Source organism: Hyla sarda, chromosome 1, assembly GCF_029499605.1.
Source record: "Hyla sarda isolate aHylSar1 chromosome 1, aHylSar1.hap1, whole genome shotgun sequence".
NCBI classification, from domain to species: Eukaryota; Metazoa; Chordata; class Amphibia; order Anura; family Hylidae; genus Hyla; species Hyla sarda.
In genome coordinates this window covers 163,572,164-163,586,363 of record NC_079189.1, presented here as the reverse complement: position 1 = coordinate 163,586,363, position 14,200 = coordinate 163,572,164, and the positions used below count along the sequence as shown (strand labels likewise).

The 14,200-nt window shown below is 38.6% G+C and overlaps 1 protein-coding gene across 3 annotated transcripts in view; it reads left to right on the top strand.

Moving 5' to 3' along the window:
* PCDH10 (protocadherin 10) overlaps nucleotides 1-14,200 on the top strand; it is a 73,088-nt gene that overhangs the window by 14,951 nt on the left and 43,937 nt on the right. Inside the window, exon 4 of one of the 3 annotated variants that reach the window (XM_056563396.1) lies at nucleotides 4,522-4,866. The exons of the other annotated variants lie outside the window; for them this stretch is intronic. Within the exon in view, the coding sequence (XP_056419371.1) occupies nucleotides 4,522-4,866 (345 nt within the window). The remainder of the gene's footprint in view (nucleotides 1-4,521; nucleotides 4,867-14,200) is intronic. 3 annotated transcript variants of the gene reach the window in all.

Here is a 14,200-nt window from a genome sequence, read left to right as displayed (position 1 = left end):
TCTGAGGGGTTAATGCCGGACATCCGCGCGATCGCGGATGTCAGCCATTACAGCCGGGTCCCTGGCTGCTATCAGCAGCCAGGACCTGCCGTGCATGGATCGATGCTCGCGGTTATGTATAGGACGTAAATGTATGTCCTGGTGCGTTAAGTACCACCTCACCAGGACGTACATTTTCATCATGTGTCGTTAAGGATTAATCCCTTAATGGACTGTTCCCGTTATGTGAAGTGCACTCAGGAGCTGAGCGTCTTCATACCCGGCAGGTCCCGTTTGCTATCAGCAGCCAGGACCCGCGGCTAATACAGGACATCACCGATCGGGCTGATGTCTGTTAACCCTTTAAATGCCACTATCAAACCATGGCATCTAGAACGGGAGAAAAGTTTTGCCGGTTAGCTCAGTGGGCTGTTCGGGACCGCTGCGGTGAAATTGCAGCATCCGGAACAGCTGAGAGAACAGTGGGAGGCTTCTTACCTTGTCTCCTGTCGTCCGATCGTCGCTCTGCTGCTCCAGGCTGAAGCAGCGACAACACTGACAAATGCAATGCTATGGCATAGTATTGATCAGTGTCAAGGTATTGCATGTTATAGTCTCCTATGGGGGCTATAACATTGCAGAAGAAGTTGAAAAAAATAGTTAATAAATGTTATTTAACCTCTTCCCTAATAAAAGTTTGAATCACCCCCCTTTTTCCATAAAAAAAAAATAAATAATAATAAATTAAATAGAAATGAACATATGTGCTATGGCCGTATGCGTAAATGTCCAAACTATAAAAATATAATGTTAATCAAACCGCACGGTCAATGGCGTACACGTAAAAAAAAATCCAAAGTCCAACATTGCATATTTTTGGTTACTTTGTATACCCTAAAAATGTATAAAAATCGATCAAAAAGCCTCATCAAAACAAAAATGGTACCGATAAAAACATCAGATTATGGCGCAAAAATTTTCCCTCATATATCCCTGTATATGGAAAAATGAAAAAGTTATAGGGGTCAGAAGAAGACAATTTTACACATACTAATTTTGATGTAGTTATAATTTTTTTAAAGTAGTAAAATAACATAAAACCTATATAAATTAGGTATTCTTGTAACCGTATGGACCTACAGAATGAAGATATGGTGTCTTTTTTACCGAAAAGTGCACTGCATAGAATCGGAAGTGCCCAAAAGTTACAAAATTGTTTTTCTTTTTCAATGTTGCCCACAAATATATATTTTTTTGGTTTCACCGTAAATTTTGTGGTGAAATGATTGATGTCATTAAAAAGGACAATTGGTGACACAAAAAATAAGCCCTCATATGAGTCTGTAGGTGCAAAATTGAAAGCGTTATGATTTTTAGAAGGTGATGAGGAAAAAAACAAAACGTAAAAATGGAAAAGCCCTGCATCCTTAAAGGAGTACTCCGGTGGAAAACTTTTTTTTATTTTTTATTTAAATCAACTGGTGCCAGAAAGTTAAACAGATTTGTAAATGACTTCTAGTAAAAAATCTTAATCCCTCCAGTACTTATTAGCTGCTGAATACTGCAGAGGAAATTATTTTCTTTTGGAACACAGAGCTCTCTGCTGACATCATGACCACAGTGCTCTCTGCTGACATATCTGTCCATTTTAAGAACTGTTCAGAGTAGGAGAAAATCCCCATAGCAAACATATGCTGCTATATTACAGTTCCTAAAATAGACAGAGATGTCAGCAGAGAGCACTGTGCTTGTGATCTCAGCAGAGAGCACTGTGTTCCAAAAAGAAAATAATTTCCTCTGTAGTATTCAGCAGCTAATAAGTACTGGAAGGATTCAGATTTTTTTATTAGAAGTAATTTACAAATCTGTTTAACTTTCTGGCACCAGTTGATTTAAGGGGTTAAACCATATAGAATATCATGGGTCATAATGGGCAAGATACTTTTGAGTGTAAAATAGACATTTTAACTGTAAAACAGATGCCCACTTTATCAACATTTAAAACCAAGAAAATCATTGTCCAGTAATACAAAACTGAATAGGAAAATGGTTAAAATGTATTTACAGACTATCCCCAATACTCGTGTTGAGGAGGTTTCGATGTAGTCCTCCCTTGTAGTATGTCTTGTATAATATTGATATAAAGCTCTGTGCACACAGTTGGTATGGGGAGACACATTAGCATACATATGGCATTGTGTACACAAGCATTACTGTAAAATTATAAACAACCCCACAGTGCATGTCTGTGTGCAAATCAATCATAGGCCTGCGCCTCACATTCCCAACCTTTCATTGCTGTTCTTTCAGCCGAACAAATGTTTAGTGCCAATGACAAATTGAGGTTATATATTTAAAAATAAAAAATAAAATCCAGGGTGTTGTTATATGTTATTTATTCAACATATCTTGTGATATGTATGTACGGTATGTAGCATTGCTTAGTATTGGTGCAAATATGAATCTTACTGAAGGTAAAAATAAAATTTCATAGGAAGTAAGGAATTCATATCATACTTGCTTGGAAAGGCAGATTAAAATCAATCAAAATGTCAGATGTCACTCAAAAACGCTTAATAGGTTTAGGGGACATAAGAGACAATAGGCCAGAAGCTGGTAAGAACATGTGTTTGCTGGAATACATCTAGTGATTTGTCAATAGTATCAGCATCCTCATCTTACACTACACGAGCACTGAAATCAGCTGTTCGTGGGCATTTGCAATGGAAGCTCACACAGCCTGTATGAAAGGTTACAGGAGGCATAGTACAAAACATGGGATGTAGAAAAAAATAAATATGTGATGTAGGAGGGAAAAGAATGTCAGAAAACCACTTACAGGGAAAAGAGAAAGGAAAAGAGAGAAAGATTTACAAAGAGGACGGAAGGAAGGTAGAAAGGAAGTAGGAGGAAGGAAGAGGGAGGAAGGAAGAAAGGAAGAAAAGAAAAAAAGTAAAAGGTAGGAAGGAGGGATAAAAAAGAAAGGAAGAAAATGGGAAGGGGGATAGGAAAGAAGGAGACATAAAGAAAAATAAAGAAGAAATGAGAAAAGAACAAAGGAAGGAAGAAAATCAGAAGAGAGGAGGGATCAGAAGTAAAGAAGGCAATAAGAAAGGAAGGAAGAGGGAAAAGGGAAAGGAAGGAAGGGAGGGGGAGGAAGGGAAGGAAGGAAGGAAGGAGGAAACATAGAAAGGAAGAAATGCAGATTGGGGGTAGAAAGATATATAGGAAGAAAGAAAGGATGCCAATAATGAAAAAGGAGGAGATAAATAGGAAGGAAAAGGTAGGTAGGAAGGAAGGATAGAAAAGGAAGGAAGAAAACGGGAAGGGGGATAGGAAAGAATGAGACATTAAGGAAAATAAAGAAAATAAAGAAATGAGTAAAGAACAAAGGAAGGAACATCAGAAGAAAGGAGGGATAAAGTAAAGAAGGCAATAAGAAATAAAGGAAGAGGGAAAGGAAGGGAGGGAGGGAGGAAAGGAAGGAATGAAGGGAGGGAGGGAGGGAGGGAAGGAAGGAATGAAGGGAGGGAGGGAAGGAAGAAAGGAAGGGAGGGAAGGAATGAAGGAAGGGAGGGAAGGAAGGAAGGAAGGAAGGAAGGAAGGAAGGGAGGGAAGGAAGGAAGGAAGGGAGGGAGGGAGGGAAGGGAGGGAGGGAAGGAAGGAAGGCAGAATGGGGGGTAGAAAGATATATCGGAAGAAAGGATGCCAGTAATGAAAAAGGAGGAGATAAATTGTAATAATACTCAATCTACTGAACTGTTTTCTTCCATTCCCTTGCATTGGCAGAAATGATAGAAAGAAAGTCCTGTAGGAAATTATACCAGCTACTTCAATAACAGTTGAAGGGAAACTGTAAAAAAAAATCTTGCACTTTCAGTAAATACTTCACCTTCCTAGTGGAAAGTATTACATATGCCCTCTGATGTTTCATACAAGGTTCACCTAATTAAATCTCATCAGGCTGGTGGACATAAGAGTTCCAATGTAGGGATGAATAAATCAGCTGGTGATATTGACCTTTCTGGTACTTTTAGACTCCTGACTGAAGAATACAATTTCAACATGTCTCACAGCCTAAGAGCATTATTCTGAATTATACCAACCTGTGATCTGAACAGCATTGTAGAATGAGTTAATTGGGGAGTTGGGACACCATGTTATATAACCCTTCTTACTCATTTATCAACTTGATCTATGGAGAATGTGATGAAGGGTACTTTAATACACCCAATGCACCAACTAATAGCTCATTATCCATCTGGAGATTAACAAATCATCACAATGAAGATTATGGGTTACATTGATTCTTTATGGCCATCAGTACGTAAAAGTGTAAGTGCTTTTAGAATCTGTGTTCATTGATTTTTGCTACTAACCATCATTTTAGAGGTCTAAATTATAAGGGTGTTGTCAAGGCCTAAAAGCAATAGTGTCAAACTGTTTTATTTTTTAAATAAAACAAGCATTAAAATAAAACTTTGCCTTGCAATATATGTACATCTGTTACTGCTTCTATTGACTCCAATGTGCCCTCTACAGGAGCTGACTTGTTCTCCAACTGTACAGAAGAGTGTAAAGCTCTGGGCCATTCGGACCGCTGCTGGATGCCTTCTTTTGTACCCTCCAGTGATGGCCGCCAAGCGGCAGACTACCGCAGCAATCTTCATGTGCCCGGCATGGACTCTGTTCCGGACACTGAAGTGTTTGAAGCACCTGAGGTGCCTCCGGGAGGGGAGAGATCCTTTTCTACCTTTGGAAAGGAGAAGGCATTACAAGGGCTGGCAGGAGTAGGCAATGGAAATGGAGGAGGGAATACACAGGAGAGAAAGGAGCTGGATGGCCTGCTCTCCGGGACCAGAGCACCTTACAAGCCCCCTTATCTGAGTAAGTACTTGGTATTTCCTTACCAGTTCTAATCCATTTGGGAGAATTATAAAACTGCTCATAGCAATAATTCAGGTCCTTCTTTCACTTAACAACCTACCTTCAAAGCTGTAGTCTAACTGGTTGCTACGGGTATTGTCACTGTCTTTATTGGCACTATTATTCTCTTACTCTTTCTTATCCATAGATAGGGCTGTCATACGACAACTGTTACACACCTTTCTGAACACATTGCTGTGTGGCGCTTCTAATAAAACATTTAAGCAGTATAGGAAGATACTCATTCTTAACAAGATGTTTGGCCCTAAGGACGTATAACTTGAAAAGGGATCAGATTGTTCATATTTTGTCATTTTGTATCAGGGCCAATTTTTATATGCGTTTTACAAATTGTGGTTTAAGAATTGGCATTCTCACTAAAATCCTCAACTAAAGTAAGTTGGGAAAATAAAATGGCGCAGCGAAATAATAAGTGTTGATATTCTTATATGAAGTGCAATCCAGAAACGTTACCATGTAAATGTCTACATATAGGTCCAACAGATGCCTTGATGGATGTCATTCATCAAGTTATCTGATGTGCATAGGCTTCATCAGCCATCCGCACCAATGTTAAAAGAAAATGTATATGTTAACAAATACTTTTTTTTTTTCTTTTTTACTGGATGGCTGTGATGGATGCCTTCTATAAACCAAAACCTCCAAAATGTAAAAAAAAAATGTAAACAATGACTTTTATTACTGGGTAGCTTAGATGAAAGCCATCTATCTGCCATCTGTTATTCCATACCAAAAAAGTATATGTTTACTGTACATTTTATTTTTTTGTCATTTTTTGGAACGTGTGAAATAGTTTTATAGGGTATTATGACAAACTAGGTTAAGGGTATCTGTCTATCTAGCTAGCTATCATCTTTCATTATAAATATATTATTATTATTATTATTAATAGAGGTAGTAGTGTTTAGCTATTGGTTTGTTGTAAGTGAATAGTTGAAGAAAAAACTAATCTACACAAAGTATTATAAAAAAAAATGTAAAGGGATGCTTTTAAATGATTAAAGGGGTTATCCATCATAAGGGAATTTTAGTACTGGGTATTTCCTGTTGGATTTTATTTTCTAAACTACACATCCCATAGTTCCATACTTGGAGGTCACTTTCCTCCATTCCACACATCAGCTAACCCACCGATTGAAACACAGTGTTTTCTAACCAGGGGGCCTACAGCTGTTGCAAAATTGAAGCAGGACTGGCTCCCTCTGATTACCTGACTAATGATGTCAGGTCTTGATGCACTGCAACCTGGGAAATCCCGAGACATTAGTAATTTTGTATGCTGTTAAAAATAAATATTGGGGCGATAATCACATAAGAATTGTCAGACCACCGTCACACACAGGTACAGACACTATATTATGAATTACACTAACTTTACTGCCCCTTTAGCATAGTCAAATAAAATTTTTTTTTCCTGGAATACCGGTTTAGGATCAGCATTGACTGGGCAGCTTTCTATTACTAGATTACATCTGGCCATAGCTCTGCAGTAGGCCACATTGTGGTGTAGATGTAAACTGTCCACACGGTGAAGTAAGTAATTAGTGGAGTAGTCGTAGTTCTGTGTCAGTGTGACAGTCGGAGCATGCTTGTCTTAGTACTCTTTCTTGTTATTGGTCTTGTTATCTCAGTTTCTTTTATGTATTCTTTTTGCAGTGTTTTCACCATTTTTTTACCTTGTCTGACAGTCCCATTCTTTCTATAAATACGCACTGCTCTGGGCTCTTCCTTGTAAACCATGGATTGATAGATTTCATCACTCTCCTCCCACAGGATGCCTTTGTGCTTCATTCTTTGTTCTCTTGTGAAGTAAAACTCCATCATAATCCCTTTCTATTTCTAAATTTCCACCCATCCTTCTTTTTAGTCTTTCGGTTTTGACCTCTTTATTACCCCCCCCCCCCCCTTTTTTTTTTTTTTTTATTTTTTTTTTATCCCTAGTCTAAATTCTACTAAATTTTGCTATATAGTATCAGTTATAGAGCCTACCCTTCTAAAATAAAAATAAAACCTCTGAAAGTGTTCTATTTATTTATTTATTTATTTATTTTATATGAAGCCTTTTTAATATAATATTTACCCAACTCTGCTTTAGCCTGCCCTAATGGATGCTGGATGTCTACAAATGATAAACATTGGTGTTAGCCACAAGAGCACCATAGGACTTTAACACCAAGTTAAGAGTTGCATGTACAGTTAGGGCTATGGGCAAAGTCTTTGTAAACGCTGGTTAATATTTTTGTTTTCTGGCAGGAAAATTTGTTTTGTTTTTCTTTTTGAAAACAAATCTTTTTATTAAGGATATCATCTGATATGGTTGATACTTGGATGTTATGATCATTGTGTGGTCATTCACAGAGTTGGCCATCGCCGACTTTATAGACTATATTAATGACAACTTTCATCAGAAATTTACCTACCAGTGACATTATGTAAATATCCCATTTTTTTTACGTTTGGCAAACTGACGTTTGGTGAGAAGTGGTTTGAACGCACATATAGGAAACCATTAGCAGGGTATACTGTATTAAGAGCTAATACATATCACCTCCTCCTACATACCATCCAGAGTGTACTTGCAGTGGAGTTAATGAGAGCCAGGCAGAACTGCTCTTCTGAACATAGTTTCATTGTGTAATCTGACAAGGTGTGTGACCAATCTAGAGCTAGAGGGTATCCTAAATGGTCCTTCACTAGGGCAAGATCTAGAGTCGTGCTTAAATGGGCACTGTCATGATATCAAAAAATTATATCTCTAATATACTTTAATTAAAAAAAGTGATTTTAAACCAGTTTAAAATAATTTTTTAATTCGGCCACTAGGGGTCGCCCTCCTAGTGGCCGAATGCATTCAGCAGTGACGTCACTACAGAATTTTGACTCATTTAAGCCTGGCAATGAGTCTAAATTCAGTCACTGCGATGCTCGCTCCCGCCTTTCAATCAGACAGGCGAGAGCGAGCACGCTGATAGCTGGGGCTGCGCGCATTGGTCAGCTCCACTGGCCTAACCCCCCCCCCCCGCCACAAGCGGGGTCCCTGTGCCCACTAGCAGTGTCAAATGTGCGAGATCGCCCACTAGTGGTGCCACACAAGAATGCCGAGCACGGCTCTGTTCGCCGTCCCTGTCAGCTCTCAGGGTACGGGAACAGATTTAAAAGCCTTGCGTGCAGCTAACATAGTACTGCGCATGCGCAGTACTACGTAAATAGCGTAGGGCTAACGCCAGGCTCCTAGCGCTGCCTACGTTATCCCTACGCTGTTTGCGTAGTGCTGCGCCTGCGCAGTACTACGTTAGCCGCGCGTGAGGCTTTTAAATCTGTTCCCGTACCCTGAGAGCTGACAGGGACGGGGAACAGAGCCGCGCTCGCGCTCGGCATTCTTATGACCCCCGCTAGCGGTGATGGTAGCGATCTTGTGACACCGCTGGGAGAAAAAAAAAACGGTATCCGGTTCATACCAGTACTGTATACCGCCCAGCACTAAGCATGAGTGTTATTTATCTAATAGGGTGCCTCCAGCTGTTTCACAACTACAATTCTCAGCATGGCCTTACAGCTAATATCAATCATGGCATGCTGGGAGTTGTAGTTGGGAAACAGCTGGAGGCACCCTATTAGATAAATAAGACTCATGCTTAGTGCTGAGTGGTATACAGTACTGGTATGAACCGGATACCGTTTTTTTTTTCTCCCAGCGGTGTCACAAGATCGCTACCATATAGTACTTGGTGGGAGCTACCCTTTAATGTTAGAGCATCACCAGTAAGCCCAAGAATGCTGACAGGTCTATATTGTTTGTAACCACGTATAATATGAAGTTTAATGGAGTCAGATTGATGATTTTTCAATACCTACCAGTTGAGATGCAAGATTGACATTTGGAGGAAATAAAAAGGCTGTAAGTGCTGTAAATTCTCTTCTAGAATGGCTCTCATGTTAGCTATCCTGCTGTTGCCCAGTTTAGCTCTTCTTTACACACGTAGGAGGTATACTTGGTTATCGCTGCAAGGATTTTTTAGGTGTGATCAACCCTACTGTGTGACATCTAAGTAAGCTTAACATCTAAATGAGATTCCAGGTACTGCATATGTAGAAAACATACGTTTAGGGAGTTTTTTTTACACTTTTTTGACTCTGTATATGTAGTGTACAGGATTGTGTGTTGTGAGTGCAACTTAGTATATGTGGGCAGTACAACATTCCCTTTAAATAAATGAATACAGGAGCACTTAAGAGGTGCTATGGGAGTTTTTTCTACTGGTATCTTTAATGTTTCAAGACATTTCCATTTAAGAATTTCAGCCAAAGTTAAGTAACCTAATCGGTGTGCTGATTGGCTGAGAGCATTGCATAACAGGGGAACCTGGGGGGGGGGGGGGGACGGGACAGGTGTTAGGAGTTCCTGATAATATGTTTTTTTCTTGTTGCTACATATGGGGACAATGTTTGGGGCCTTACTCCTATATGGGGCAGTGTAGGGGTCTTAACTTCAATATCGGTGTGGGGTGTCCTAATATATAGGGGCTAACTACTGCATGAGGGGTCCTAAATACTATATGAGAGATAAAGTGGGCACTATTTTGTTATATTCCCGATCTGTACTGTCTCAGGGAGTGTGGGGGGGGGGGGGGGGGGGGGTGTAGTTGAGGCCAGGTCTGAAAAAAAGGCACTTCTGTTTTTAAAAAGTGGGCATCGTCTTGTGTAAAAGGAGGCATGGCCTAACCCCTTGTCTAACCCCTTTAATACAACATACACCAGTGAGCTGGCATGTACTGTGGCAGAAATCTACTCCAGCTCAAATATTCTGTAGATTTTTAAGTCTGCAACCAAGAAGCAAGAGCTTTTTTTTTATTATATATTTTTTTATTTCTATTATATTTAAATATTATTTTATTATGTACACAAACATATTGTACATAGATACATTATATTAGAAATCAGAGAAGAACAATATTTCATTTCATGCTAAAATATACAAAGTTGCACTTATGTACAAAATGCGTAGGACCACCAGAGCTTTACTATGACTGGTGTGTGAAAAGCCAGTCTTAGTAAATTACCCCCCCCCCCCTTTGTTCATTCTATTTGGAGAATTAGCCATGCACCACACCCAGGGTGAGCTGACATGGACTTTGCGGGTTATCCACCATAAGGTTATTTTAGTACGTACCTGGCAGACAGTACTGGACATAGCTTAGGAAGGATCTTCCCTTGTCTTGGGGCTAAATGGCTATGTTGTGAGATTGCCATAATACTGTGGCTAGCTTTTTGGGAACTGGTATTTCCTGTTTAAGTTTTCTTTTTTTGACTACAAATCCCATAATTCCATTTTCCTCCCTCCCACACATCAGCCACCCGACCCATTGAAACATAAATGAGCTGCAACCATTCAAAAGACCTGTGGTTTTCAATCAGGGTGCCTACAGCTGTTGCATTAGTTGCAGATTGATCTCTCTCCCACCAAGCGATCGCTCCACCCATTGGAGCAGACAGGGTCTTTCTGATCACCTGACTAGTGAGTCAGGTCTCGGCCGCATTGCAACCTGGGAAAAATCTGAGACAACAGTCATTTTGTATGCTGTTAAAAATAAGTATTGGGGTGAAAATCACAGAAGAATTGTGAGAAAACCATCACACACAGGTACAGACACTATATTATGAACTACACTAGCTTTACAGGCAAATAAAAAAAAATTCCTGGAATAACCCTTTAACTTAGACTAGACAGTCTTCAGATACACCAGATTTGTCAATAAGCCTGATGCATTTTGTCAAATATGGCACATTTGAAGACTGTCCGTGTAAGTTTGCATGCTCAAAAAATTAGACAATTTTAGTAAATCTGGGCAGCTGAGTCTTAAATAATGCCTATATAAAAAAAGTATACTCTAGTGGTACAGTTTAGGGTTACTACAATGGAATGGCCTTGAAAAATCATCTATTCTTGATAAACAAATGCTAACGTTATCATAAGGAATGCCCTTGTTTTGTAATAACTTCCTTATGCTACGTTTTTTGTGTGTTTATATATATGCATTGCTGTGTGCTAGATTTTAACTGAGTTATTTAGGGTTAAACACGTCTGACTGAGAATAAATAAATAAAAAGTAATTTATAAACTCCAGATGCTGGAGGCCAAGGTGTGTAAGGCAAGCATATTGACTAAGTGAAGGACTTGGCAAGCGTAAAGGAAGGTGATGTCTATTAAGATAGCTTGATCAAGGGTATATGTACACTGACTGCTTGGAGATGACAAACAAGAGGTGTGATGATCTCCTATAGAGAAGCTACAAGTAGCTTATGCATTTGGCGTATGACTTTTCATTAGCTACAGCAATTTGGCTGGTAAAGGTGACATTGAAAAGAAATGAATAAATATTTTTTGTTTCATAGAGTAATATATGCCTCACTAGCTAATATAGAAATTTAAAATGGCTAAGCTTCTGTCTAGGTGTGATTTTTTTTTTTATTTTTTTTTTTTTACATACATGTTAGTAGTAGATTTAGTTGAAGATTTATTTATTTATTTATTTATTTTGTATGTATTATTATTTTTTCTACCATGGCTGATAATATATTTAACAGAAATGTGACTGGAGATCTAAAAGTTCAGCTAGTGATCATGGAGGGGGCAGACATTTTCCTGGACTTCCCAGCACTAAGCATATTAAAGCATTCTACAGTGAATTTAAAGGGGTTATCCAGGAAAAAAAAACTTTTTTTTTTAAAATATCAACTGGCTCCAGAAAGTTAAACAGATTTGTAAATTACTTATATAAAAAAATCTTAATCCTTTCAATAATTATCAGCTTCCAATAATTATCAGAGTTGTTGTTTTCTGTCTGGCAATAGTGCTCTCGGCTGACATCTCTGCTTGTCTCGGGAACTGCACAGAGTAGAAGAGGTTTGCTATGGGGATTTGCTTTTAAAATGGGCGGTTCCCGAGACAGGTGTCATCAGAGACCACTTAGACAGAAAAGAACAACTCAACTTCACCAGCTCATAAGTACTGAAAGGATTAATATTTTTTTTATAGAAGTAATTTACAAGCCAGTTGATATACATAAAAAAAGTTTTTTCCTGGAATACCCCTTTAAGGCAAAATTCTGCACAGAATCCACCTCCAAACTACGCCCAATTATGTCTAAATGGAATTTTCATCGAACTTCATATTGCCCGGACTATTTTCCATTGTGGATCTCAAATGCAAACAAAGTAACATGTCAATTATTGATATAGTTTCCACAAGGATTCTACATAAAAAAATAAAAAAAAACATTTCAGATGGTCAGGACGTGAGTTAGACCCCTTTAATGGGACTAAATCCACATCCAAAACCCGTGGCAATATCTGTGGTATTTAAAGTGAAAATCTATTTGCAGAAATCTGAGAATTTGCCTCATATTTCTGCCATAGAATCTATAGTGAATTTTTCAGATATAAGGGTATGTTTACATGGCATTTGTGGGCATTTTGCCTACTGAAAATATATTTAAGCATCAGAAATCCATGCATTTTTTTTTACTCACACTTGGAATACACATGGAAGACATGACATAAAAATATACCCTGTCAGCTACTGGACATATATTTCATTGAAATCAATAAGACAGTTTGTGGTTGAATTCCCCAAATATTTTGCCACGGAACCAAAATGTGATCCTTGATTTCACATATTTATTTTTCTATGTAACCCAAGTGTATTCCATACTAAAACATTGCGTGTACAGTGTGTCAGTTCACCTAGGAGTGTTTCTGCATATAGTTTTCTAATGGTTTACTGTAAATTAAGGAAAGTTTACATAATACTCCTGTTTGTAACCAACTTTTTTTTTATCTGGACACTATTTTCTTATTCATAATTGATAATAGAAAATGGAGGTCAGTTAAGTGATTTACATTTTCTCACCTAGCACCTCCACCATGAGTTGTTCAGCACCAGAAGCAGGTACATTCACTGCATAGTGGCCACATATGGTCACTGCCGATCCGGTCTTGTTCACTTAAATTGGAGGGAGCTGGGCTATAGTAACACGGCACCACCAGAACAAAGTTAGCAGAGCTAACCCCATTCCGTCTTGTAGTGCGGACTTCAAACAGTTGCTCAGCAGGGGTGACAGGTGTCAGCACCCTGCTGGTCAGCAGTTCATCAATCATATTACCCAGGAAAAAAAGCCTAAAATGAGAAGTAAGGGATTTGTATTAGAAATATATAAGTTTAAATAAAATAAGATACCAAGTTTTCTGACAATAAGTAAATACAAACCAAAACCTATATACTTATATTCAATTATATCCACACCTTGGTAAGCATCTCGATCAAGTATTTATGGTACAAAGAACAATTTGTCTATTGGGAGACAGTACCATACAGTCTAATCACTGTGTTAGAGTGGATGCTTATGAAGAGTGCTTTTAGAGAGACTGAGGAAAGTGTTTTTTTTTTTTTTTTTAACAGTAAAAGCTTTGTCAACAATGAGAAGATCTAGGTCAATGTTTCCAGCCTATGAGAAGTTACAAAAAAATATTGCACAGATAATCTTTGTTGTTCTGGTTTAATTGTATTTTTTTCTTATTTAAGAAATGCAAGGTCCCTGTTGTACTTAAAGAGCATTTGAATGGGCATACAGTGTAGTACATTTAATGAGGACGTCTTCCAATAGATTGTAAAAAGCACTTACTATTACCTTGCAAATACAAAAATAGACAAAGCTAGTAATAAACAAGTCTTTCATAGATAGGGAAAAAGCACTATAATTCTTCCTTACACTTACAAACATATATTATGATCTAGTAGGAATTATCATGTGCTATATCAAGAACATGATAGTGATACAGGCAATACTGGGATTGCGGTTGAGTTCTTGGTGCATTAGGTGCACAATATATAATGGCCTCTATGCTATGTTACCTTTGAGTAGCTCATACATTCAGTGTAGAATCAAAGAGTAACTGACAGCTGTGAAATACACTCATCTCAACATCTCAATAGATAGCTCTTTGGTGGGTCTGACTGCCATAAGGTCACTGATAAGCAGAGAGAGAGAGAGAGAAATCCATTAAGGAAGCACATAGAGCAGGTTCACACAAATAAAAGATAATCCTTGCCGCAAATGGACGTATATATACGTCAATTTTGCCCGTGACAACGCAAATGGGCGTATATATACGTACATTCCCGATCACGCCGCTGCGAGCGTGCGGGTTGTGATCGATGGAGTGGGCCGGCGATCGCATATCGCCGGCACCCGCCGTGGCTGTCAGAAGCGGAGCT